This window comes from Daphnia pulicaria, chromosome 5 (assembly GCF_021234035.1).
Source record: "Daphnia pulicaria isolate SC F1-1A chromosome 5, SC_F0-13Bv2, whole genome shotgun sequence".
Classification (NCBI taxonomy): domain Eukaryota; kingdom Metazoa; phylum Arthropoda; class Branchiopoda; order Diplostraca; family Daphniidae; genus Daphnia; species Daphnia pulicaria.
Window position 1 is genome coordinate 4,673,969 of NC_060917.1, and position 26,439 is coordinate 4,700,407.

Sequence of the window (26,439 nt, forward strand, 5' to 3'; positions counted from 1 at the left end):
AACCCACGTATCAAAATTTAATTGGATGTTAATCTTGTCTGGAAGGACAACAAATAAAAAAGAGGGAATCGGGTCTGGAGGACGAATGACTTGAATATCTCGCTTCTTTTCTCTTAATTTTTTGTTTCATGAATCAACTTTGACAAGTCTGTATTTTTTTCCCGTGGCTTCGTTATTAAGGCTGTCGACCGGTGAACAACAAGACCAAAAGAAGAAGAATGAAAAGAAAAAAAAATTAAACAAATAAACAAACAAACACAAGAGACATGATTCGCCCCGATGAAAAGGCGAGACATACTTTTTTAGCTTTTTTTTTTCAAAATTCCTCATTTTATCTTTAATGTGGTAGTTGTAATAGAGTAGTGGGGGGAAGAGGAGTAAAGTGGTGGTGGTGTGTGGTCACATACGTGATATTTACATATAACATTATGGTCGACATGTTCGATCCACTTCAAATTCCGTGTTGGCTTCTCTCGCTGTCGTATCATCATCATCACAGGTGAAAAGATGCACAAAAAAGTGAAAAGGAAGATGTGGGGTGAGGGGGGGGGGGGACACAAGAGATTATCATCATAGCACCCCGGAACAACCCGCTCCTCTCTCTCTTTCTCTCTTTCGTGTAAAAAAAGGAGTTTAGACGAAGAAAGGAGAGACATGCTCTTATTTTTTTTTCTTTTACTTATAAAACATTTTGTAAATAATAATCAATAATAATCAATAAAAAGGAGGGAAGTAAAAAAAAAAAAAAAATACTAGAAACTGGGAGGAAATAGAATAAATGGGGAGGAGAAATGATAGGTAGACTAGTTTTCCTATGAAAGTGAGCTTTTTTTTCTTTTACGCGCCTTTTACATGACAAAAATAAGCTGAGACACGTCACTCCCGCACCAACTTTTTTGTTTTACTCTTTTGCACAACAAAAGGTAATTATTTTTTTTCTCTCATTCTTCGTCTCCCTCTCCTTTTCTCTCTCTCTCTCTCATTTCTGGTCTATACAAAATGAATACATGTCTTCCCTATTTTTGTGTTTTTAACATTTTTTACAGATTTGGTGTCAGAAAAAAAGACAACATTTTCGGATACCCCATCCGGCCGTTTACTCCTTTGTCTTTGAATGTTTGTCTTTTTTTTTTTACCCTTTCACCCATGAAATCCCGATCTGTCGGGAGTGATCGTCGACCCGAAAAAGTGACATCAAAATGACGAGGAAAACAATTTGGAAAAATCAAATAGAGAAAAGAAAAATAATTCAATTATATATATGGTGTGGAGTCATAAAGGGAAAGGAAGTAAGAGGGGGGAAAATAGAAGAAGCGAATGGGAAAGAAAGATATTGTGTAAAGGTGGGGGGGAAGAGGAGCACCGGGGGGCGAGTGCTAAGGAGCAGGTGATGTTCCACTCGGTAGTTGAGAAGAGGTGCAAGATGTGGTCGTCGATGGAGTGGTCGTTGTCGACGTGATGGTGTTGTTGACGATGGCTCCGATCGACGAGGCAACGCCAACGACCGAGACCGAACCCCCTCCGCCGATGGTGTCATTCCCGCTAACCGGGAATGTGGCCTCCAACTGGGCGATCTGCGCCAAGGTCTCCTGTTGTTTTATGAAGGAGAAAATCGATAAAGAAAAACAAACGGTAAAATAACGTAAGCATAAAGAGCCTTGACGACGGACGCCTGGCTGTTGGCGGTCAGTGACGGAGCAAAACCGTTTCTTGTTTGCGTGTTTACTCTTACCTGAGTGGCGGCAGCTCTGAGAATTTGATTCTCAGATTCAAGGAAAGCGATTCGCTCCATTAGAACGTCGATTCGTTCCTTAAGGACTTCCACCTCCTCGCGGACGGCAAACATCAGGTGACTCTTGACCAGATCCATGGCCTGCTCGATCTTGTTGTCAATGGCAACCGTGCTGCTACCCGAAGCGCTGTTGTTTTGGTAAAAAGAACAATTAATCAGATGATTATGAACAACAAGGCAGCGAGACAATAAAAATGAAAAAAATGACACAACATTGCGTGATCCATCACCGGCTACAAAGTTTTCAGTTAAAAAAAGAAGAAAATGTGCAAACCCCCCATCACGTTTCTGCACTTCTCCCCCCTAACCATCGCAGGAAAACTTTTGACGCAATGCAACAACGGTTTTCGTACGTTTGAGTTTCTCGCTCGCCAAGGTCAGGATGAATCCCGCCATGGTGATGGATCCAGCGGAATGACTGAGCGAGGCTTACAGTGCAGAGTGCCAAAGAAACAACGACGCAATTCAAGGTGATTAAATAAATTAAAAGAAGAAAAAGAAGAATAAGAAGAAAAGAAAGAAACGGCTGAAATGGGATGGGCACTTTGCCCATGCCAGAGGCCAAAGCTTCCATATGGAATTGACGTCACGGATCCAACGGGACCGGACGTCCCAGCATCCGTAAAGAAGGTAATTAAGACATAAAATTTTAACTGACAAGTGCCCAATAGGAAGTCGATGAAGACATATTGACGGGGGGCATTGATTTCTTCCGCTTCGGCACACGGGACACGAACGAGACGAGACGAGATCGATCAAATGTTTAAGAATTCTACCAAGGAAATCCGAAGTTTTTCTTTTTCTCTCTTCGATTTTCCACCGAGTTCGCAGCGACGCTCATAAAAATGTCATGACTTAAAGCAAAAAAATAAAAATTTCGATCGTTGGCCCTTAATCGATAAGGCCATAAAGTCGTTACCCGCTCCGTTTGACGATTGTACCCTGCTGGCCTGTCGAGGGTGGATTAGAACAAAGTCCCAGACGAGTCAATTTCAAATGGAGTAAAACAGAAGCAGAGAGATGAACTCCATCGCCCTGTTGGGTTTCCGTCCACGGGACGACCGCTACGGAATCGTTCGTGTTGTTGGGCGCCATGTCGTTGCTGTCCAACAAATTCTACTACAACACACAAGAGATAGGCACGCAGTGGGAGAGAAAAACACAAAAGTGGCGAACTGCTCCGACGAAGTTCTAGCGACTACACAATCGAGAAACTTGGCTGCCAATGCGCTACACTTTTTGGGACTTTGTGTGCTGCTGGAGAGAGAATGCGAAAGAAAGAAAGAGATTGGTGAGAAAGGAATTGTTTTTTCGTGGCTTGTTCGCTCAGCTGCCGGCGTTGGAATGGGATGACAATCACCAAAAGCGCCGGATGTTGAGACTGCGCGGCGCATGATAAATCCAGATCGCCTTGACCCAAATGAGACGGCAGCATCCAAATCGCACAATATCTCTAGTCCGTTCGTGCAGGTTTCAAGGACAGATCCCTACCGGCTGTCTCCAAACGCAACAACAACAACAACAGCAGCCTTCATTTTGTTTTTCCTATTTTCTTCCCTTTCTCTCTTTTGACTATCGGCGTCGTAGACTGTACAACTCGACGCTACAATCGAGAGCTATTTCCGTATAGGGAACCGGTTGACCTCACAAATCTTTCACATTTTTTGTGCGGTTCTAGTTTCAACGTCACGATTTTTTTCTTTTCTCTTTTACCGGAAGACAAATCCACCTGCTGGGATTTAAGTTGACGCATGTGAACGACTCAAATCAATTATGGAAATGGACGGCAACAAGAGACCAGAATATTCTGGATTTCTGGACAGATACAAAAAAGAAGAAGAAGAAGAAAAAAAAAAAACTGGTTCAAACCAGAACGGTAATTTTGTGAATAAAATTCCAGACGTTATATAAAACAAAACAAAAAAGTGAAGCACACACTACATATAAAAAAATGGGGCCCCGAGGATTTGAAACTTCCCCTCACGCTATGTTGTGTATGTATAAATATATCCACAGCAAACCAGACTGCGCTGGTATTGACATTTCTCAATAGCCCTTCAGGGGTTCGGCATAGAGCTCTCTCTCTCGTGTTTCCTCTTCGGCCAAGGGAAAATGTATTGACATCGTTATTTATTTTTCTTTGACAATCATAACGCGGCTTTCTTTATTTTCTTAATTCATGTGGGACATCCAAAAATTACGGTCGACTTCGTGATCGGCTGATTATCACGTGACCGTCTCCATTAAGACCCAGAAGTCGCCCATTAAAATTTGGAACAGATATTATTTCTTTTTCTTTTCTCAAACGCTTGAAAAAGGGGCGAACGAGATAATGTCAAGGGTGGAAAGTCAAGGGTTCCTGATTTTCATTATCTGAATGGCTTTATCAGTCAAGTTTGATAGACCGTGAACATGAACTCATCGGGGGTATAATCAGCTGAGCCTAAAAATGGCCGTGAGACGCCAAAAAGATAAAAGTGAGAAAAGAAAAGGCAGCGGAGGAAAATGACCCCGATAATGTCAACAATCATTCCCGTCTTGCCATCGTCTGTTCTGCCCTCTGGGCTCTCTTTCGTCCGTTCACCCACAACCCATGGCTTTTCTCTGCCAAAAGCTTCTTACGTCTCTCTCTCTTTTTATTTTCTTAATTTATTTTCTGACTCTCCAAAAAAGGGGGGAAAAATTTGCAATTCAAATGTTTACCAGACGAACTTTTTGACGAAACAAAAGACGGCCGAAGTGACAGCTTGGGAGTCGCCTTGAATGAGATCGAGCGACCGCTTGTCGAAAGGGTAGGACCCGCCCTGGCCGTCATCGTACGCCAGGCAGTTGACCAGACAAGAAGGTAAAGGAGAATCGTCCACGTCAAAGTCCAGCATCATCATGTCCTCGTCTTCGACGCTTGTGCTGACGGACAAGGAAGACGACGACGACGAGGAGGCGCCCTCACAGGACGATGAGGTCAGTAGCAGCGCTTCGGCCAGTTCGGCCGCCGAACTGGCCGTTGTGTAGAATGTCGTCATCGACATGATTTGAGGTTGTTGGCGTTTTTTTTTAAGTTCTTTTACTTTTCTTTTGACTGTTTGATTTCAGAGTTTTGGCTCACGCCCACACGAGTCCACTAGTGTCGGTAGTTTCGACGTAGTTGATCACGAAAATAGAAAGCCTTCATGGCGGAACATTGTAACGTGTTAAAGTTCTTATTTTACTTTTCTCTTGAAATTAAAACCCCTTCCAAAATGAATATCCTGTCACAGTGACGTAGTCACACGAAAACAAATGCACATCCGTCCAAGGGGGGTCGGTGTTGAAATGGCTCCTTACGCACAAGAACTCGCACACACACACACACACAAGACGCACGAGTCTCACAAGTCGCTCGATCCCGCTAGGAGGCGTTTGGGAGTTCTTTAAAAAAGTGTTTTGTTTTGTCTCCCGTTTTCCCTTCACGTGATTTGTCCCGAAATTGTTTTCAACGATGAGAGACAGTCAGACGCCCAAGTAGAGGAAAATGACGTAGACAAAGAGAACCGACCACGGAAAAATGATGCAAGCTATTGCGACCATTGTAGGAGTTATTCAAACTTATTGTTTTCTTTCCCTTTTGCGCGGAAGAGAGGGGGGAGAGATTGCGGTTGGGGGGGATGTACGAGTGAGAGTCGAGAGACAGAGAGAGAACAATAAACAAAGGCTAGTAGCGTGCACAAGAGTCGGCGTCCAACTGACTGGTTCGGGTCTCTCGACCGTTCAGGTGGTACATTTCGTTAACGGTGCCAGCCGGTGGGCGGAGTCATGACGTCTACTCACGCCAATGGCAGAGCCCGACCAGTTTTGTTTCTTTCTTTCTCTACAGCACATGAAAATGACTAAAACAAAACCCAACAAAATGATAGTAGAGACCAATTGGACTCTTGAATCGAAATGACTTTTTTTTTTGGTTTCCCCCCTCATCTCGTACGACGGAATTATTTCAAGGAATCGGTAACAAGTGGTGAAGTGGATGACGAAAAATTTTGGGAAATTTCAAAATTTCGAAACAAATCATGACTTTTTTTTTACTTGTGTACAGATAATTTTCGAGTAGACTAAAACAGAACAACAAGATAGAACCCTCTCGCTGGGAATAGAGGTCACGGGATCCCCGGTAGGCTTAAACTCATTATCCGAGGTACTACTACCTACAACCATAGTGGTTCTACTACACGGTGGAAGCCATCAACAGGTGAGCTCCTCCTCCTCCCACTACTACAACTATAACAACCACTATTTCTTATTATTTCCCCATTTTTTTTCTCTCTCTTTCTTTCTTTCTCTGGTCTAAAAATTGGCCCTTACATGTGGGAAAAACCCCCCCTAGAGCATCGTTACGCTAGGGTAATTACCGTCAACTTAATGATGGGGTAACTTCCACAACCAGAAGATAGGAGGGTTTTATAAAAATCGGAAAAAAAGGGAAATGAATTATTCGAGCCATTAAATTTAAAAATGGAAATGACTACAATGTCCCATCCAGTTAAATTCGTTGCTGAGGGAAGTTCCAAATAACTAGTTTTCTCTTCGCATTATTTCAGAAACGAAACAACAACAGCCGTGTTTTTGTTGTTTCATTCTCGGATCGGACCACCACAGTGAAGAATGTTTCGTGCATATTCAAATTTGTGCTATTTAAAAATGCTCGGCTGCGTGTTGATCAAATACAGACGCAGCCGCAGGGCACTTAAATAACGCGCTTGGTAATCACGTGCCCAAAACAGGTTCATCACGCTCCGATCGAATGATCATATAATTTTTTTATTTTATTTTTTAATCTCATCAGTCTCTCATGAGTCGATTAACGCATTTGCGACACACACAAACATAAACGCCACGGCAGAAAAAAGAAAAACTGGGATGAGATCACTACTGGCGCTGCGCTGCGACCGTGCCGATGGATATAATGAGCCGGAACTCAGCGGAAAAAAAAGAGGAGAGGTGATTTCTACTTCATGACCTGACACACTCAGCGAATAAATTAAATGAGCGGATTGGGATTGGTCACGTAATCCACAACAATACACAAACAAACAAACAAACAAACAACAGCCCATATTCGATTCGGGACGGATCCCACCATTTCGGCTTGATGGATGTCCGTTCCGTTTTCTCCTACCAGGGACGTTCAGTCACCTATGGACGGATGGAAGGACTTGGCCAGTCACATGGCCAGTTTTGCGAACACAAATGGTAAAACGTTCCTTACAAGGAGGATCAGAGAACGAGACGGTGGCTCAAAGTCTACATATAAAATCGACTTGTTGACTATTTTACGTGCCTTTTCTTTTTGGGATTGATTATTATGAAATCTCATCAGGTAGCCGCTCTGCGAACTGAATTAACATTTTCTGGCTTCTGTTTTTCTTTTCTTCCCCCGAATCGATTGAAAACAACAAACACGCAAAGAAAAACAACAACAAAAGGAAAATGGCGAATTATTAAAGACCTTGTGTCAGATCATATGATTGTGGCTGCACCGGCCGGCATGGTGTTCGTGTCGGTCAAAATTGCCAATTTCGATATTATTCATTATTCAAAACGAATGAAATAAAAGTGAAAAAAAACAAAAAAAACAAGAGTGTCCCAAATTCGCCATGGCCATCACTCTCCGATTCTAAAGAAGTCTCTGTCATAAAAAATTATAAAATGATCTGACAACCTTCAGCGCCAAAGGCCTTTTCGGCCATGATTCACGAGAGCCAAGGCATGACGTAACTGGCTTCCACCAATTGGGCAAGGGGAGAAGAAAACCCCTCAAAACGATCGCCGCTCACGCTAATATCCTTCCTCCCCGCGTTACCTTTCTCTTTCCCTTCGAGTGAAAACGAAATCAAAGAGAAAGTTTGAGGAAGGAAAAGTGTGTACGAAGAAGCCCATGCAACAAGATACAGCAAAGCGACAAGAGAGTAGCGATAACCGAAGCAAAACAAGTCAACGGTGTACCCTCCTAAACCAAATAAATCTGTTGAAACAAAAAAAAAAAAATAAAAGTCGTGAACAACAAATTCCAAAGGTAGCACCAGCTGCTTGTCTTCTTTTCTCTCTGCGTGAGAGAGAAGTGTTTTGTTGCTAGGCGGCGAGATCAAAAATTGGCCTAGATATTTTCCTACACAAAGTTATATTGATACGGCTTGTGTCTAGTGTTGATTTGGATTGACACTTTGCCTTCTAGGCAGGAGGGGGGGGGGGAGGCCGTCAAACAAGACCAACGCCAAAGACATCGCTCACTCTTCTTTTTTCATTTCTCTTTCACGAATAAAACATTCGCACGCAAAACTTCTTCGTCGCTATTTATTCGGCTAGCTCCTCGAAATAGAATATTTTGGCAAGGATCGTCCTCCCTGGAACAAGCAAACAGGAGGCAAGGGGACATGTTTTTCATCTTCGTTTTACTTTGGCTTACTTGCTGCTGCTGTTGGTCATGAGACTCACGACCGCAACGCGAAAATTGAGGGCGCCAAGCAGTCTCCGTGAAAAACAGTTTACGTTTTCGTCTGAGCGAGGAAGAAAATCGCCTGGAGCGAAAAAGAAAGAGAAGCTCAGAGATACGCAGGAGAGGAAAATAAAAAAATAAAAAGAGAAATTCCACCGCGATTTCGTTTGGACCGAACTTTGAAACAAACCGGTTCCAACCAGATTGGGAGCTTAATACCCGATGGCAACCAATAAAAATCAAAATTGGCGCGTAAAAAGATGGAAAACCAAGTCAGCGTTATTAACTCAATGAAATTTCTCATTTGGGCAATAATCAGAATTTTTTCCTCGTTAAATTCATTTTACGTTATTCGGGACTGGTGGTCGGATCATTTGGACATCCTGTAACGAGAGGACTGATTTGAACTCGATGACATCATCGAGTGGTGTTTTTGTGGTACTTTTTTTATACGACGGCTCACGCCTTCATCCCACTCGACGTTTCACTCAACCTAATAAGGATCTAACAACACTCCCACCTCCCCATGCAACAAGGGTCGAGCGAAAGAGACAACAACAAAACTGATAATGAAATGCATGTGCTCATGCCCTATTGGACTCGGGATTGGACGTTTATCAGAGGGACAAGTCCTTCAGCTCAATTTCGATCCACAAACTTGTTAAATGTTTATACATCTGCGCAAGCACAGACCAATCAACGATAACCGAATCCAAGATTGAGTGGTAAATGACGTGAGCGAGAGAGAGGGGGGGGGGATGCAGGTTGTTCTTATCCTTTTCACCAAAACAGGGTAGAAAACGAAAACAACTGACATCACCAACCGCATCTTATTTTTAAGACAAAGATATTTTTGATTTCTACTCGACGATTAAGTCTTTTTTTTTTGTTGTTGTTGTTGTTGCAAGGCGCACCCCTCCCACTAGCCTCACCTATGTTTGATCAAAAATGGCTCCCAATCCCGTTAAGTCAATTTACTTTGCAGGAATCGACAGAAATTGTACAAGAAAAAAATTCGTCGATGGCGTGATTCTTGGAAATTGCTGATCTCTCTTCGCAGTGACCGACAAATGATCTTGAGGCTAGACGACGTAGGGACTTGCATGAAATCGGTTGCCAACATCAGCGAAAATCTCGGTGTAGTGCGATGCGCTAGGAGCAAGGAGCTGCTGCTGCTTTGCACAAGAATAATTTCAAAACAAGAGAGCCAATCAAGCCTTGGGCGGTCCATCGGATGATCTCACCCGCTGCCGTCGAAAGCCGATCGAAAAAAAGGGAGCGGCCCCATTGATAATTGCATTGTAATGTTTGCATCAGAGATGGAAAAGAAATGATAGATATTTCTTTAATGGAAGTAATCAGTGCAATTTCACAACATGCTCTTTGGATGAATGCCGGCGGATAGCGGCAGCCGCCAAAATGTCTACCACTGCTCAAAACCAGAGTGTGTGAGTCTAACGGGTTTGCCGCGGCCTTCAATGAATACGGCCGGACCAGACAAGCCGGCGCCTTTCTCTCCCCTAGATTATTGCGGCGAGCCATGCGAAAAATACAAAAAAATAAAAGGGGAAGACAACACAATAACAAAGTAACCTTCTCCTTCGCCCAGCCACCCCCTCCACCCCCCACACTCTATTCTGCGCAACAAGTCGGCCGCCAGTTAAGATGGATGATCAATTTTTAAAAGGGGAGGTAGCACGCGAATATGGCCGACCGCAAAAAAATCCGGCGTTGACCTACTTTCGACGACTCTAGACAAAAAGAGCTGGGCAAAGGACTCTACCCTAGCAACAACAACAAAAAGTCGTGTCTCGCCCAGGCGGGGTGACGGTGTACGTGGTTAAGGGAGACAAAGCGAGGGCATTGCCTGCTCTCAAACCATCGCATCACGTGTTACGCACCGTCCCGACTGCCGACACACACACCGCATATATGAAATTACGTCAACACCATCCATCTTTTCTCACGAGTTGATTATTCGTCGCCTAGCGCACACCCAGCGCCATCTGAACGACAGCGCGGCAGCCAACTCAGCCTGACTGCAAATGTCATCTAGTGTCGTCCGACACGTACTGCGAGCCAGGATCCGTATAATAACAAGAGTTCCTACTAGTCTGTCGGATGGCTCACCTGGTATGATCGTCGGTTGAACCGCCGGTGTGCCCATCGTCTGCCAAGCTCTGCGATTTGTTGAGCACTCCAGCGGCATGGGGTGCAGCTGACATGGTCCCGGCCGCCTCTCCGCCTACGCTGCTGCTTACGATGGGAGTTGTCAGGGTCGACGGAGCAGCCATGATCAGCTGGACTTGCGGCTGGATGCTGGAAGCGACGGACATTACTGCCGTCGGAATCGTTGGATTGTTGCTGTTGCCATAAATGGCATGTGGAGTCGCCGTTTGTTGGACTAATGTTGGCTGCTGCTGCTGCTGCTGTTGTTGTTGCTGTTGTTGCTGCTGCTGCTGCTGCTGCTGTTGTTGCTGCTGTTGCTGCTGTTGTTGTTGCTGCTGCTGCTGCTGTTGTTGCTGCGGATGCGGTTGTTGTTGAGGTTGCATAAGTACAGAACCAGTTTGTTGAAGATGTGTTTGTTGCATTGGTTGCATTTGCTGGACAGATTGTTGTTGCATAACCACTTCAGGTGGCTGCATGTTGGAAGTTGGAACAACTCCAATCGGCTGAACGGGCACGGACGTCGTCGGCTGAGGAGCATGCTGTTGGAGATGTTGCGTGCTGGGTAGGGATTGCACTGGAGCAGAGGCGACCACCTCTGCAAACGTGGGTTGACCCTGATTACCAGGTTGCTGCTGCTGTTGAGGCTGCTGCTGTTGTTGTTGCTGCTGCGGTTGGAGCCCTATCGGCGGATGTGGGTGCTGAGGAATGAGTCCGGGTGGAGGACCGTGAATTGGTACCACCGGTGTCGGCTGCGATTGTTGCTGCAATGGAGCCGATGGAGGCAATAGCACGACCGGATGCATCGAATTCGATTGCGTCGGAATACTAGTCGATGGCTGGATTAAGGTCGGCGCCAAAGGGTGTGGCGCCGGAGCTCCAATGGTACTGCTACTGCTAGCTTGCACGGGAATCAAGTTTTGTTGGGCCATTACTGGAATCTGTGCGACAACTGGTTGGGCAGGCTGCTGAGATGGCAAATGCTGCGCTGTCATTCCTGGTTGGATGCCAGACGCCGAAGTGACATATTGTTGTTGCTGTTGTTGTTGCTGCTGTGGGGCAACGGCTGAAGCTGTGTAAGCAGATTGGCCAGCCATTGGTTGCTGTTGTTGCAAAAGGCCTAGATATGGAAAGAAACTTGGGTTATTTATAAGTCCGATACTTTGGGAAATCTATAAAACCCAATGACCTGGCGGGACGGGTTGCTGAAGAAATGGCTGCGCAACATTGGAAGATAGGCCGGGCAACGTGGCACTACCAGCAGTTACCGAGGACGTAGATTGCGAAGATATTAGTGGGATGGCGAGACTTGTGGCATTGGATGTGGTTATGGTAGCTGCTGTTGGCTGCAGCAAAGATGTTACGGAAGCTACTGGTGGGTAGACTAATGGAACAGAAGATTGTGTCTGATACATGGACTGCTGAAGCATCTGCTGCTGCTGGGCTGGGGAGTAATTGACGGAAGCCGCACTGGCGGGCAAGGAATGTGGTACTACATGAATACTACTGCTGGCCTGCTGACTGCAAGGATTCAAGACTGCTCCACTGCCGAGGCTCTGTTGATTGAAAAAACAAAAAACAAATATTAGACAACCAAAATGATGGATGAAGAAACTAAACAATAAGAATTAGACGAAGGGAACCTGGATAGTTTGGTGGGGCTGGTGCAAGAATGCTGCATGATGTTGCACATCTTCACCAGATATGTGATCTGACAAACTGCCTGAACTTGATGTTCCTGAACCAGGTTCATCCTTGGTTAAGATGGGCTGGATGGAAGGTTGATCCAGGAAGTCCATGCAGAGCCATCTTCCACGTTTAAAGGGCTCAGCACTTTCAATCTTGACAACCCTAAATCTTCGTTGCAAACCATGATCCTTGTCCTCTAACTTGAGGGCACCTCCATCATTGACTTGTTGTTGAGCTAGTGATACTGGCACGTTATACATCACTGATGGACCATTATCCCCACCAGTTTCTATATCCTCTTCCACATCAATTTGGTTGTGGCTTCCCACTTCAGACGGTTCAGTCTGTGTGTCATCCACCTCACCACAGGAGTCATCCTCCCCATCATTACTGATGCTGGATGAGACTCTCACACTAGTTATTTGGAACGAACTTGTTTTCTTGATGTCCACAGTAGACGATGGTCCCACCTGATTGGGATGAAGCTGATCTGACAGCCTAAGAGTTTCACTGGTGATTTTGTGGATGTAGTTTCCGCCCGTTGGACGTGTCGCTGTCGTCTCCAAAGGTAGTGTGAACTCTACCAATGGTACTCGCTGCCTACTGGGATTGTTGAAATGTTCAGCAGCCGAATATTCCGCCATGTTGCGCCGTGACCCTTGAAAGAAATCAACGAACTATCGGCTCGTTTCATCAATGGGCTGCTATTACTTCCGGTATTCGTCAGAGACTCTGCTAAACCGATATGTCCATAATCCATGCCTTGGTCATCAAAGTCTAAGGATCTCCGCCCGAGATCCTTGCGAATTACGAAAACACATACATAAGACTCACGGGGAATCGTACCACTAGGTATAGGTTGTGTGACTCTTCAGACAGGAAAAATTCAATCGAATCGATTCGTTCATTGATATCGATTCACAAAAGCAAAAGCGGCGGTGCCAAACTCTTCAATGACGTTACTAACCAATCTGCGCGCTCGTTTTACACACACAGTCACTTGACATGAACAGAAAAATTTCTCTCACTCGAACCACGACGCAGTTACTACTGCGCAGTTCGCAACGCAATTATGTATTTTGGGATTCCAGACATCGTATCATTTACATAAATCAAGGCGTAAATACCAAGTTGAGCGAATCCTCCCCACCAACGCGACGGAGTGGTTGCCGGCTACTGAATATCGAATTTTGATCCTAGAAATCATTTAATTATTTATACGCATGTAGCCAAAAATAGAAACGAAACCCAATTTTAATTTTATAGAAGCGTTAAATTTACTCGAGAGTTTTCTTCCTGACATCGCTGCACAACTTCGCGTAACAAGGCTTTACCGTCAGCAAGCGTCTACATAAAATAAAGTTTAAGTTAAAATTTAGTTAATTGACAAATGATAAGAGAGCCATCGGCAATACCGTTGGATACTCTACGCATTTCTGGGCGTATTCGCGGGCTAGGTCAAGGAACTGAGGCCCTTTGGACAGGCTGTAACACAACAGATAATTTAGATAACAGCACGAGATTATTGTAAGAGATAATTGGAAAATTACTAGTAACTAGCTAGATAGAGGTAGGCTTGGCCGTGATGCTCGTCCCCTTCTCCAGATCCCTGTTTTTCGCTATCGCGCAAATAATCGCAGTAAGCCGCTGCTGCGTGATCAGTCTCCTTCAGCTTATCATAAGTCCTTTGCAATTCGGTTTACAAAAAAAAAGAGAATAAAAACAACAACACGTAGGAACTAGTGTTCGATTTTCACTTACTTGGCAAGTCGCAATAGAGCAATGCATTCCAAGTCGCCTACACAGTGGGCTTTCCAGTAGCATTTTTTGGCGTCATGCAATCTTTCTAGTTTGTCGTAGGCATCACCCAAAGCCACCAGCATACGAGAATCATCAGGCTTCAGCGACTGTGCCATTCGGTAATAATAAAGGCTGTACAGAGGCATTTTTAAGATTTCATAGGCTTGGCCCAGTCCATACCAGGCTCTGAAATCACGCATGTTCATCTCTAATGCAGGGGTAAATGTCGAGTAATCAATGAGTAATACAATGTGCTAAAAATAAAAAGCTAAACAATATAATACCAGTAGCTTTTCTGTAGCAAGCAATAGCAGCGTTAGAGTTCTTCATTTCAATGTTTTCGTGGCCCATGATAGTCCAAGCTACATTATTTATTTATATGGTTAAAACAGAAACTTGTTTATTCATTCATGCTAAACTGTATTACCGTAGGAATAATGAGGATTAAGTCTTAAAGCTCTTTGAAGGTAGAGAACAGCCTTCTCGTGCTGACCCCGTAAACCGTAATAATTTCCTTTAAAAATATATGTATAGTGAAATAAACGACAAGAACTATGTTTAGAAACTCACCAACGATGCAACAAGTCTCTACTCGATATTTGTCTACTGCAAAGGCCTGATGGGCTAGTTGCGCCAATTCAGGCTGGTTAATTTGAACGTAAAGAACGTTAGAGTAAACATCCATGGCGTCAAGGCAATAAGGGTCTTCCTCGCGAATTTCACTGAATTTTGTAGCAGCTTGAATTCCATCTACGAATGAAAAAAAAAAAATGAAAAATCAGAACAATTGATAAATATGACTTAAATGTTTTGCTTGTTTCACAACCTCTTAAACTGTAGTAAATTTTTGCAATTTGACTCTTGATGTATAGACTATGTTCAAACACTCCTTGGTGAAGTTTTTCATACAAGTTAAGTGCTGCTTCATCTAAATGAAGCTCACCTAAAATGTGCCCCATAAAAAGAAACTTCATCCAGCAATCAGGTAATTTCAGTTGACTGAGCTAAAAATAAAGGTAATAAATGCTATTAATTAAATAAAAGCTTTAAATAACACTATGGCTCTCTCGCATACCATTTCACTGTTTTTAATCAAATTTGCAAGTTCAAGCCAGGCAGCCCAGTTAAGTGGATTCAGATTGACAGAGTCTTGAAGAACTTGAAGTGAATGAGGAAGGTCCATTTTTCTCAATACTAAACCATACAAATAGCAGAGATAACCATCCCACTTAGGAGTATTCCTTAACCTTCCTAAATCATGATGCAGTAGTTTCAAATGAGCTAATCTTGTTTCACCTGAAAAAAATTACACATTTTAGGTTGAAGAAATTGAAGAAGATAAAAGAAATTATTTTGATTTACTTGATTTGTCACTTTCATCCTCAACAATGGTCTTCTCACCAGCCATGTATCTAGAATAGTAATGCAAGAACACGCTAACAGAGTCAGTGCATTCTTGTGTGTAATGTGCACATCTGGAAAACAAAACACAAATGGTGTGAGTTAAATTTAGTGCCAACAACCAATTCACTGAATTATTTAACCAACCTGCTGTATTCTTTAACATCAAAATACTTTTTTGCCAAAATATATCGAGCCCTTCCTTTTCTTTTGGGCTGTTGGTATTCAAGACTGTCAGCAACATCTGGATTCAGTTTTTGTGATACGGCGAAATCCAATTCAGCAAGCCTGCATAAAATGACAGCAAAACAATAGGAGACAATGTTCACATAGTAAACATAACAAAAATAGGTATGAATTTGAATACCATTTGGCAGTATAGTTGAGACCTCTCAAAGTACATTCTTCGCCAGCATTTAAAAGATCTTGCGCTATAGCAAGAGTTTCGAAATTGAATTCGTCTAATACAACAGCCATATTTTTGTATTTTTAGGAAGTTTACAAATTTAACAGAAAAAAAGCAGAAGGTGAGGATAAACAGCTTGCCTACTGCTGTAGGTACACGATTGACCGCCAGAGTGCCACGACTAATGAAAAGGCGCACACGGCCGGCACAACGCACCAAAAATTGAAACTTGAAACTTCAACAACGCCAACGACTTGAAAATTTCTGTCGTGAATTTTTCCCCTAGACATTAAAGTTAGAATACGCTATTATATGGATTTTTCCAGTTTTCTTGTTCAACACATGGCAAAGTAGAATTTCAGTCTATACTTGACTGGACGATTCTAATCTTCTTCTCTGTCCGATACACAAATGTGACATGATGACACAGATGTAAAGCTTCATAACAGCAAAAATCTTGATAGTTGAAAATGCCTTTTTGTCAATTTTTCGAAATTGATAAAAACCATTTACTTTGTATTATTAATGACGAGAACAACTTCATTCGAAGTCCTTTAAATTCGACTAAGTTTAGACGTTTAATAAAACCCTTTGATGTTCAAATGTAGTATTAATCAATATTCTAGTTAATCGTAATCAAGTTATCTGACACGTTCAAGGACAAAATACTATCTTCAAACTTTCTCTTTTCCATGCATTCTTGTTTCCAGGTGTTCCGTGTGTGTAGATGCAAACTAATGGTTTCCAATGACAACTGGCTTAGCAAGCGGAACGAGTTTTTTGTTATCTGATTTGTTAGAATTCACGATTTTATCTCGTTCGGCATTGTTAAATAGTAGAAGGAAACGCTTCAAGAAAACACTCGAAAATTGATTGAAAGATAGCCCATTAAATGTTTTTTTTCGTTACGAAAACAGGTTGCAGTGTATTCTGATGGTTATAAGGTTGTTTCCTACCAGATGAAAAAATGTTGTTAACGCAATGTGCACGGAACAAACAGGTGATTCGGCATGATTTGTTTCCCCTCTTAACGGTCGCCATCAAAAGAGAATGCGCTAACGGTTACATAACGATAAGAACGACATTGGGGGAGGACAATAACGTCAGACAAAACATCGTATGCAGCACTGAACGAAACACGCGAGCTGCTCAATTTATCAATATTAAAAAGTCAATCAAATAAGAACGATTTTTTTCACTTGTTAATGGGTGTGAAACGAGTAAACAACTGGATGGCTCTTGCGTGTTCATGGTGAAGTGATACCGTCATGCAATTGAGTAAAAGGTCCGAGGGCCATCTTAAGGGGACGCAAATTAAAAGGCATTTTTCTTTTTGTTCTTCATCGCAATGCGACGAGACATCACTAAAAAAAGGGGGAAATTGCTGTTCGTCGTTCATAATTGGCTATTTACATTTTGTTTGTTAACGACGCCAAGACGAGAGAGAGCGGGAGAAAAAAAAACTGAGCTGATGAGACGCGGTAGACAGAACAAATAGGCAGGGGCAATTGCAACCTCCCGAAATGAGTTAATAATGTGTGGATGTTTGGAGGGGAGAAATGGTTTAAAGGAAGTCCAGTCAGTGATGCCTAGTTCAGACATAAACTCCCGTCGGTTCCGGTTTCAACCAAAAGAGACGGCGATAAAAGTTGCTCCACGTAGCCAACGTCTTGGAGGACATGACCCAAAAGCCGGAGCTGATTCCGACAATCAACATCATCAGATACCTATGGGGGAAAAAACCGAAACGAGTTATTTTTATGGGAATACCGGCGGACATGTCTTCAAGGAAATCAATCACATACTTGATCATAAAAACGGCGAATTCCGGTTTCGGGTAGGTAGGAGCCGTAGGGTAACCGCCGGCGCCTTTGGCATAAGCCAGACTCTGTGACGGGCAGGCAAAAACAAATTTGATCCACTGTGGGTCACGGCATTTGTCCTCTTGCCATCTCAACATCCAGGAATCGAAGAAAGCCTTTAAGATAGATAAAAATACATGTTAGAATATTTATAGGTGGTTGACGTGAGAAGAATTTCGCCGAAAGGGAAACTCGCGACTGACCTGTTCGTGAAGAAGGCATGCGATAACAATGATGGCCGGTACTGTGTATAAAAAGGAATAGATTCCAATGCGCAGCATGAACTTTTCTAGCTTATCCGTTTTGGTTCCTCCGCTCTTCATCAACGTTCTCACCTATAAAAAAATTCACATAAAGAAAATAACAACTTTGTTATGGAAAAGAATTCAACAAGACACACATACCCGAAATAGAGAGATGAATCCGCCCAATAAGAAAATGGTGCCGACGATGAGGAAAAGGAATAGAGGCGCCAGTACGAAGAGTCTTAAGGCAGACATATCCCAAATGCCAACCGAACACACACCGCTCAACACGTCGCCTAAGGGTACGATACCAGTAGAACAGCAAAACGGATTTAGAAAGAAAATACAAACGAGTCTATTTGTAAGCAACACACACACCTTCGACTTTGCCCATGGCTAAAATGGCGATGGTCAGAGCAGCAGGGAGGGCCCACGTCACCAGATGGAAATAATGAGACTTGGCTTCGATAGGTTCGTGACCCCACTTGAGACCGGCTGCGAGGAACCAAGTAAGCGTCAAGACGACCCACCAGAGATTGGCAGCCATTTCAAAATAGTAGAGCAACATGAAGAGGATTGTGCAAGATTCGCGTTTTGTTCCCTATGGAAAAGTTGAGATGATGAAAAACTGAATGTGTGGCTATTTTTAAGATTTTTATATACTGCACCTGGGTGATGGTTTCAACCATGTCGGCTTTATCGACTGAAAAATCTTGTGGCGGATCAAATGGCGCATTACACGATACAGAATCCCCCATAGCGTATCCTATGACGTAGGCCAGTGCCACCATAAAATAGCACACTGAAAGGAAGACGACGGGCCGCTCAGGGTAGCGGAATCGGCGTACGTCCAGCAAGAAAGTCAGAACCTGAATTTTCCAAAAAAAGAGCATTAATTACCACCTGCATGTAAAACATTGATAAAATAGCTGGAATAATTACAGTGAAGAGACAAGATGCCATGCAGATGGCACCCCAGACCACGATCCAGACACGTGAAAAACGAACTTCGCTTTCGTTGAAGAACATGCCCTTACAGGGGGCACCGCAATCCGGATAGACTTTCCCTCCGACCCGAACGACATAGTCAAGACCTTTTGGCACCCGGAACTGAGCAGGGCAAATAAATCCATGATCGCGAGAGTAGTTGCTATTGACTGAGGTGAATCCCGATCGGATGCCACTTGGTCCCCCGTACCAATTGGAGCCTGCGCCATAGCCTGTAGGACTACCACCAACAACAGATCCACCTGGTCCTCCAGGATAGACACCAGGGTAATTGCCTAATTCATTTAGAGGATTTCTGGGGTAGTTGGGTACTCCACCTAGTCCACCTATACCACAAAAAGTTGTTTGTTTCAGTAATTTTTTAATTGAAAATTTAGAAATAAAAGTAGCTTACCTGAAACTTTGTAAGGAGGCCTGTAGCCATCATTTCCACCGTGGCTAGTCCCTGAGCTTGTATTGTTTTCTCCAACACAAAGTTCTCCAGCTGCACCACCTTCAGGATATCTGCTGCATTCTAAGCTTTCTGGCCACTGAAAACCAAACTTGTTCATGAGTCCCTCACAGCCACTGCGAGCTGACAAGCAGAGGGAACGACAAGGAGGGATGGGCTTGTCCAGGACCGTGCACACAGGAGCGTAGACAGAACAGAGGAAGATCTGTAAGTCTGGGCTGCATTTGACCTTCACCAGTGGATAAAACTGGTGGACTTCCAGTCCAGCATCTTCTTGTTTTTGGTGGTTAAGCAGGTTTGGGAAGATAGTCTCATTATAAAGAATATCTTTACACAAGGGAATTGTGATGGCTTCACACCTGCCATGGTGAGGCAAACTGTCTCGATCAGAGATGGTGGAGCTAACAGTTATAACAGTTAGCAACAAAGCCAGGATGGAGGCGAAAATAACACTTTTGTAAAGAGACATTTTCTGATTGAGATTTTCGGACGGAACAATCGGTATCTTGATTTAGTCAAATGCTGGTTTAGCCTGCCCAGTATAGGTTCCTTGTAGGGAGAGACGACTTTTCAACCCCTCGAGCAACAGACGCACTTTTTTTATTCGAAGGGGCCAACCAAGATGACTGACCTCTTCTTAAGAGCTCTTCTCAACAATAAATACCACTACACTTTCTTCATTTTGCCATTGAAACAACCAATACTGTATATACTTTCTGCTAAAATGCAGAGTTTGCTCGTTTTCTCAATCTATTTCCCTGTTAAACATGCCACTAGAACGCAAACCAACGTCAAATGTCTTACCACTCCACCTTGAACACTGAAAAGCCACACCAAAGCACCAGCGACAAAAAGAGCTAGCTTCTTAAAGAAGTTGCTCTTTTCTCCGCCAGGGCACCACCCCCTTACTGCTGGTGTCGTGTTTTTGGTTCTTTTGTCCTCTTCTGTTTAAGTCATCAGGTTTGTTATCGCCAGAGGCTATATCGAGGGGTCATCAATGTCTTTTTTCACTCCCTTTTTTGAACAGTTGGTGACAATTTTTTCCGTTTCGTTTAACTTTTTTCGTTCAGTCTTAATGATGCAAACTATTTGAAAAAATATGCAATCACTACCATCTGGTTGACGTCTGTCTGAAAACAAAATCAATGAGACGCGCTTTTGGATCAAGTATGTGGGGGGGAAAAACGAGTCGGGTCTTGCAAAAACAAAGACACATATCAGTGTTTTTATTGGACTTGACACGAAGAATGTAAAAAAAAGGAGAGAGATAGAAAGAACTGGAAAACTGAATTTTAATACACAAAAAAAGTGAATTGTGTGCAGTCGGGATTGAGAATCATTCGAGCTAGAGGTTATCTCGATTCGTTCATGGTACATCGCATAGAACAAACAAACAGGATGAGACAACCATATAATTAAATTTAAATTTCATTATTAGTCTAAGAATGCGAATCGTTGGCGGGCATTGCAGATTTGGCCTTTTCTTTCATCAAAAGAAGAGCGTTGCGAATCTTAATGGCCGGTCCCAACTTGACACCAAGCAAATCGGTAAGATCGCTTTGAGACAAAAACAGGAGCGCCTCTCCATCAATTTCCTGTAATCAAAACAATTAAAATAAATACCGTATAAACCAAAATAATTAGCAGTTGAACAGACCTCTTGTTTGAATTTCTCCAACATGACTTTATTGACACCGAATTTGGCCAAGAAATCCATAACTTGATCGCAAGACCAGCGAGTCACTTGATTAGATGTATCGATCCCAACAACATCGCCTAGAAGTGCGGCGTGCTTGGACCAACACATTGGCGTTGTCAGATTGGAATTGGCAGGGAAGTTCATCATCGAATAGCCTGAATGCACCGATTTTTTAGTTGACACAGAACCGCTCATTGAGGCGTCAAGTTGGTCATTAGGACCTCCCAAAGAGTTTCGGCTCGACTCTTCCTGTTGTTTGCGTTCGGCAACTGGAAGGCTTTGATCGTTTGTCACATCACCATTGCCACGCTCTTCTATTGGAGCAGATTTCCGCCGAACAACCTCACTAGCTGCTGTTTTACCCGTAAAAAAGGAAATTCTCCTAAAAGGGAAAAAGGCCAATAAATAAATTGTTGTTATTTGCATTTCTTTTCAACTTGTACTTACATTTTCTTGGGTGGTGGTGGTGTAAGGGCCTCCAAAGAGTCGTATTGCTGTTCTAGTGGAGGACTTTCAGGTCTGAGATCAACTTGGATAAGTCGGTTATTGAGCTCGGCTTCTGATTCGCTCTTGACTGGCAGGTCAATACTCTGCGAAGCTTTGGACTTTTCCATTTTGCTAGTGTTCGACGAAGGTTGTGGAGGTGGCGAAGACGCTTCTGCAGTTGACGTGGCATTACTGCTAGAATCTCCGGGCTCAGCTTTAATGTTAACTGCTTTGGTTTTCCCACTTTTACTGGGCTCTTCTTTCGCAGGTTGTTCTTCCGCCGAGGCCACAGCAGCTGCAGGGGAAGCCGAACGCTGTACAACTGGATCAATCTCCTCGCCTGTTAGACGATCGGGAAATGCTGGATTCTCACGATGCAAGTTGGAATTGGAATAGGGGCAGTGATCGGTGCTGGTATGAGTGGCATATCGTGCACCCTCAATGTGCCCAACACCGGTACAACCAGGAGTAGCGCATTCGCCTTCGCTGGAAACGGGACCATTTGAGGACACAAAAGGCGGTTGAAGCGGGTGTCCCGTTTTCAAGCACCATCCAGGTGGATGCAGGTCTGGCCAATCATCATCCGTCCAAAAGTCATATTCGGAAGACCAACCATCAAAATGAATTTTTAGTCGATAACCCTATTAAAAGGAAAAAATATTTTTAAATTAAATCAATGAATTTTGCAAAGGCATTTAAAAGAGTGATGCAACAAGTACCTTAACAGCTGCCACGGTAGCGACGCGAATGAGTTGTGGGTTGCGCGGATCTACGCATTCGAGCTTCATGCCTGTTTTGAATCCGACGGGTGAACGAGGTTTGAAAGCCCGTGGAGGTACGGCCGTCGCCCCTGTCTTTGCCAGGTAATGATCCCAAACAAAATCACTCGCATCAGCGTCATAGTCTGTCAACGTCGAAACCGAGAATCAGTAACATATCACCGCAAAATGATGAAAATATATTTTTTTGTTGTTTCTTACCACAGGGCGGGGTGAGCGTCGTGTTGTGTTCTTGGGCCCATCCGACCGGATGAACATAAGGACACGAGGGATCGGCCCAGTAATCGTAGATGCTATCCCATCCGTCAAAATGAACCAGGAAGCGAGAGCCGATCACATTCGCAACCGTAGCCACACAAAGGGTATGCGATGAATGGCGTCGGTCGACTGCTTCTAATTTCATTTTAACTCGAAAAGCGCTGGGTACGGGGGACTGAAAAACAAATGAATATCAGTTAACGATATTATTAGAATTTGCTTGACATTTAGCGATGGCTTCTTTCTTACCTCGTTCTGTGCTGAAATAAATAAATGCCGTGGAGCTGCTGCGCTGCTGGTAAATTTCAAGTACTGAGGCCAACTAAAAGTACGTCCATGCGTTACAGCCTGAGAACTTGCTTGTTGTTGATTAGGTGGAAGGGGCGACGATGTAGATTGGGACGGAGCCAAATCATAATGCTTGGGTGGTCGCAGTTTTTGGCCATTTTTCTCGCACCATCCACAATGGAAAAGATTTTCAGAATCGGCGTTCAGCCAGAAATCATGTGAATCAGAATATCCATCAAAATGCAATCGTACGCGATAACCTTGTGTTTAAAATAAATTTAATAAGGATTAAAAAATAAATAAAAATAAGAAATAAAAGTTCAACCTTGAATTTCAGCAACAGTCATAACGCAAAATAGTGACTGATGCTCAGGATCGATGCCTTCGAGTTTCATTCCTGTTCGGAATCCGTGCTTTCCGTATGGAAACGGATCTGAAAATAGTCGTTCAGGTGCCGCTTGAGCTCTTCTCCTTTCTAAATATTTGGACCAAGACCATGCCGATGGCGTTTTTGCCTGCTAACATTAAGGGAGAAAAATGATGAATCACACTAAATTCCGTCGTTCAAGGAAATAGTTCAAGTTTACCTTTGATTCATCTTTTATGTTTTGCTCGTTGCACGTTTCTAGTGAAGACTCAACGACGGCGCTGCTAGCCGCGTCTCCTGCCTGGGAAGAAGAGTTGGAAGAAGTGGACTTTCTTTTGACCGCCACTTTACCAGCAGCCTTTGTTTTTGTCGGCTGCGAAAGGCCGAGTTTGCGGCATTTTTCCGAACAAAAGTTTTGATCGACAAATTCGTCTGCAATTCCATAACCTGGGGGGAATACAATATTCTAGAAATTTTGGCGCCCAAAATAAAATAGATTATAACTCTGGTTATACCGTCACACTGTTTGCAGCAGACGATGTCGACTTTCTCTTTGGTATTGGATGGGAATCTTTGCTTCCATCGCTCTCGATCTCCGTTATTATTACTGCTGGTCGTACTGCTTCCATTATTGTTGGTCACAACATTGGCAGCAGTCGTCTCTACTGGTGTTTGCAAACAAAGAACGCGTCAGAAAAACCAATGCTTCACAAATATACGTCGACTCAAGGGCAAACCTGGCTTGGATGGTTGGGAAATGGCTTCGCTATCGGACGTTGCTGTTGTAGTAATTGGTTCTGAGGTTACTGATTCTTTCGTCTCTGCTGGTGCAGATACAGCGTCTGACATTGGAGTGGCCTCGATAGGCTTTTCGGCCGTGGATTCTTCCCCAGGTACCAATTCGTAAATCCCAAACTCATTCACCCGGAGCTGCTGATTGCAGACGACAAAAAATTGTTAAAAATGACGCAAATGCCATCATTTAAAAAAAGATAAATGTAAATAGTAAGCAACTTGCATTTAGTTTGGGGTATTTGCTGCTAATAGAAGTCACATTAGCTGCTGAATCGACTGCAGCCGAATCTCCCTCCACGGTGCTACTAATGCTAGGCGGTGCGGCCGATGTAGAGTCTGTTTCCATTCGATTAACGATCACGGTGGTTTCACCACCAGTCACCGGTGCTGCGTTTTCGATGGTTGGTGCAATTATCGCTTCTGTTGTCGGACAAGTCGAATCAGGAACTTCCATTTCGGAATCCATTTTTATCACTAAAAGATCAGCAAACACCAAACGAACAACAATCAGCGGGGAAACTTATGTCCCTATGCGCATTCGAAACACCGTTTCCCTTCCCCAGTCCAGTCAAACCCTTCTCGAAACTAGGATGCGATTTTTAGTTATTTCACGAAACTTTAGCAACAATAAACACCTGGTGAAGTTGCCGGATAGGACACGGAAATGAATTGCAAGTTCCGGGCCAGCTAAACGGACAAAAATTGTTAATTGTAACTCACACAAACCGATTCTAGGCTGGCTCGTTTCAAATAGTGGCGACGGACATCTTTAACTTTAGAAGGGGAAGGGAATGAATCAGAACCTGACCCCTGGTGGTCAACTTTTAAAACGTTCCTTTTTTACAACCGAAATATTAATATTCTATTCATTTAAATAACTGCAATGCATTAAAAAAATAAAGAATAAAAAATTTCAAAATGTATGTAATACCATTATCGTCACATAATCTTAGTAAAAAGAAATATTTCTTGTTTTACCGACTAACATGGCAGATGGCTGCACTATGCGTCCAAAGTTCGTATTTGTTTTGTAATTTTACTTGGAATGCCATTTCCTCAATAAATTTGGATTCATTTGTAGAATTAATTGAGTAGTTATAACTTAAACTGCTCGAGTGCCAAAGGATTTGAAAATGGAATTTCGAAATATTACTTCAGAACCCCATTTTCTAGATAAAGACACACAGGAGGTAATGGGTACTTACCAACCTGTTTTTATGGAATATTCAATTTTGGCTGAATAGTAAGTTGTTGGTTTCCTTTGTAATGCAAGAAGGTCATTCAAGTTAACCCACTTTTCCTTATCACAGCAATGCTTTAAGAGACCAACCCAAGATTTTGCAAGATGTATATGTGATGCCTTCTGCCAAAGACCCCCTGCGTAAGATGAGAAACACTATAAACAATGATAATACTGAACTTAATCAATACCTCTTTTCTTATTTACAGATTGGTTTGGCCTTATCTTTTTGAGAAGCGGTTACTATGCAGGAGCAGTGTTTCGTTTTCACATTTTCATAGGGAAAAGTTTTCCCCAGATTGATATTCCTGTGAGACACATTTGCCTTACTTAAATGTTAAGATGTATTAACTGACAGTTGCCAAAATTATTGTATACCCTAGAATATCGTTTTCTCTCCGCCGATCTTCCACCCCAAAGTTGACCCAGTTTCGGGTTACATGGAGACTCGATCGGCTTTTGGCAAATGGCAAGTTGGTGTGCATCACATCTGGCACCTACTTTTGTACATAAAGAAATCACTTCTCGTCATAGAGAACCGAGATTCAGTGAATCAAGTTGCAGCAGATTTGTAAGACTACTTCAATAACAATCTAATGCCTTAACGAATAACGAGTAACAGTGAATCGATATTTTGACAAACAGATTCACACACGATCTGGCCGAGTTTCAGACGAGGGTTACCGAATGCATTATCGAATGCAAAGACCATCTCAATGATTCCAACCAATTTTCCACTGATGCGCACTACTTGAGGTTCTCAAGTTACAATCCCAACATTCACGGAACGTTTCGCAAAGCTGTAATTGCCAATGCCAAATCAAGCGGTACGACTGGCAACAAATCCCTGTCGTGGGTTAAACCCGGTTCGCTCCAACCCTGTTCTAGTCAGGATTGAAAAAAAAAAGCACCGGATTTATACTTTTGTGATATATCCCTCCTTCCTCCAACGCTTTCGAGAGATAGTGTTTAAAATATGTCATTCAAGTGATTCAACGCGTTTTGATCAACATGTTACTACGCATCAATATTGATAATAGCGGACAATTTAAAAAAAATACGTCATTCTTCTATTTTATAGTCCAATAATTTGCAAATAAAAAAAATCTGCATATTTGTTATGAATTGTATCATATTTTTAATCATTTTTTAAAAATTTATTAATCTTATTTATGGTTTTTTTTTTTTTTCGTTAAGTAGTTAGTAGCAGGTCGTTGTCACACTCACACACACTCACAAAA

General features: G+C 43.0%; 4 protein-coding genes across 7 annotated transcripts; 1 reads left to right on the forward strand and 3 right to left on the reverse strand.

Moving 5' to 3' along the window:
• Positions 1 to 133: 133 nt before the first annotated feature.
• Positions 134 to 15,927, reverse strand: LOC124341445 (TSC22 domain family protein 1-like). The gene is made up of 17 exons (XM_046794549.1): positions 15,682 to 15,927; positions 15,462 to 15,602; positions 15,276 to 15,388; positions 14,989 to 15,209; positions 14,740 to 14,917; positions 14,484 to 14,663; positions 14,341 to 14,427; positions 14,198 to 14,275; positions 13,875 to 14,121; positions 13,664 to 13,798; positions 13,529 to 13,598; positions 13,395 to 13,460; positions 12,068 to 12,583; positions 11,614 to 11,980; positions 10,389 to 11,544; positions 1,733 to 1,919; positions 134 to 1,589 (listed from the first exon to the last, which is right to left on the reverse strand). The coding sequence occupies exons 1-17, from the start codon at positions 15,789 to 15,791 to the stop codon at positions 1,377 to 1,379; spliced, it is 4,065 nt and encodes a 1,354-aa protein (XP_046650505.1). The 5' UTR covers positions 15,792 to 15,927; the 3' UTR covers positions 134 to 1,376.
• A 1,218-nt stretch (positions 15,928 to 17,145) lies between these two features.
• On the reverse strand, positions 17,146 to 20,128 carry LOC124340962 (frizzled-7-B-like). Its single transcript, XM_046793814.1, has 8 exons — positions 19,230 to 20,128; positions 18,770 to 19,161; positions 18,496 to 18,696; positions 18,206 to 18,428; positions 17,987 to 18,123; positions 17,786 to 17,917; positions 17,526 to 17,698; positions 17,146 to 17,447 (listed from the first exon to the last, which is right to left on the reverse strand). The coding sequence occupies exons 1-8, from the start codon at positions 19,753 to 19,755 to the stop codon at positions 17,315 to 17,317; spliced, it is 1,917 nt and encodes a 638-aa protein (XP_046649770.1). The 5' UTR covers positions 19,756 to 20,128; the 3' UTR covers positions 17,146 to 17,314.
• A 354-nt stretch (positions 20,129 to 20,482) lies between these two features.
• LOC124340844 (lethal(3)malignant brain tumor-like protein 4) lies at positions 20,483 to 24,817 on the reverse strand. Of its 4 annotated transcripts, none has more exons than XM_046793579.1 (11): positions 24,182 to 24,817; positions 23,901 to 24,096; positions 23,679 to 23,828; positions 23,384 to 23,610; positions 23,122 to 23,311; positions 22,758 to 23,056; positions 22,452 to 22,683; positions 22,191 to 22,375; positions 21,433 to 22,112; positions 20,944 to 21,367; positions 20,483 to 20,881 (listed from the first exon to the last, which is right to left on the reverse strand). In XM_046793579.1, the coding sequence occupies exons 1-11, from the start codon at positions 24,422 to 24,424 to the stop codon at positions 20,726 to 20,728; spliced, it is 2,982 nt and encodes a 993-aa protein (XP_046649535.1). In that variant the 5' UTR covers positions 24,425 to 24,817; the 3' UTR covers positions 20,483 to 20,725. The 4 variants fall into 4 exon arrangements, with proteins under 4 accessions (XP_046649535.1, XP_046649536.1, XP_046649533.1 ...); XM_046793580.1 differs by having other exon boundaries at positions 23,122 to 23,314; positions 23,679 to 23,825; positions 24,182 to 24,816; XM_046793577.1 differs by having other exon boundaries at positions 23,122 to 23,314; positions 24,182 to 24,813.
• A 139-nt stretch (positions 24,818 to 24,956) lies between these two features.
• On the forward strand, positions 24,957 to 26,314 carry LOC124341290 (AKT-interacting protein-like). Its single transcript, XM_046794330.1, has 5 exons — positions 24,957 to 25,201; positions 25,269 to 25,339; positions 25,408 to 25,508; positions 25,582 to 25,769; positions 25,844 to 26,314. The coding sequence occupies exons 1-5, from the start codon at positions 25,092 to 25,094 to the stop codon at positions 26,094 to 26,096; spliced, it is 723 nt and encodes a 240-aa protein (XP_046650286.1). The 5' UTR covers positions 24,957 to 25,091; the 3' UTR covers positions 26,097 to 26,314.
• Positions 26,315 to 26,439: the final 125 nt, after the last annotated feature.

Coding starts and splice junctions, on each gene's coding strand:
- LOC124340844 (XM_046793577.1), bottom strand. CDS start 24,424: ATGGATTCCGAAATGGAAGTTCCTGATTCGACTTGTCCGACAACAGAA. Junction 23,829..23,900: donor TTCCCAACCATCCAAGCCAG/GTTTGCCCTTGA, acceptor TGCAAACACCAG/TAGAGACGACTGCTGCCAAT. Junction 21,368..21,432: donor CCACCACCACCCAAGAAAAT/GTAAGTACAAGT, acceptor TTTCCCTTTTAG/GAGAATTTCCTTTTTTACGG.
- LOC124340962 (XM_046793814.1), bottom strand. CDS start 19,755: ATGTCTCTTTACAAAAGTGTTATTTTCGCCTCCATCCTGGCTTTGTTG. Junction 18,697..18,769: donor TGGCATCTTGTCTCTTCACT/GTAATTATTCCA, acceptor TGGAAAATTCAG/GTTCTGACTTTCTTGCTGGA. Junction 17,699..17,785: donor CATGCCTTCTTCACGAACAG/GTCAGTCGCGAG, acceptor TCTATCTTAAAG/GCTTTCTTCGATTCCTGGAT.
- LOC124341290 (XM_046794330.1), top strand. CDS start 25,092: ATGGAATTTCGAAATATTACTTCAGAACCCCATTTTCTAGATAAAGAC. Junction 25,202..25,268: donor TATTCAATTTTGGCTGAATA/GTAAGTTGTTGG, acceptor TCCTTATCACAG/CAATGCTTTAAGAGACCAAC. Junction 25,770..25,843: donor AATCAAGTTGCAGCAGATTT/GTAAGACTACTT, acceptor TTTGACAAACAG/ATTCACACACGATCTGGCCG.
- LOC124341445 (XM_046794549.1), bottom strand. CDS start 15,791: ATGGCTGTTGTATTAGACGAATTCAATTTCGAAACTCTTGCTATAGCG. Junction 13,599..13,663: donor CTCTATCTAGCTAGTTACTA/GTAATTTTCCAA, acceptor GTTGTGTTACAG/CCTGTCCAAAGGGCCTCAGT. Junction 11,545..11,613: donor TCAGCAACCCGTCCCGCCAG/GTCATTGGGTTT, acceptor TTCCATATCTAG/GCCTTTTGCAACAACAGCAA.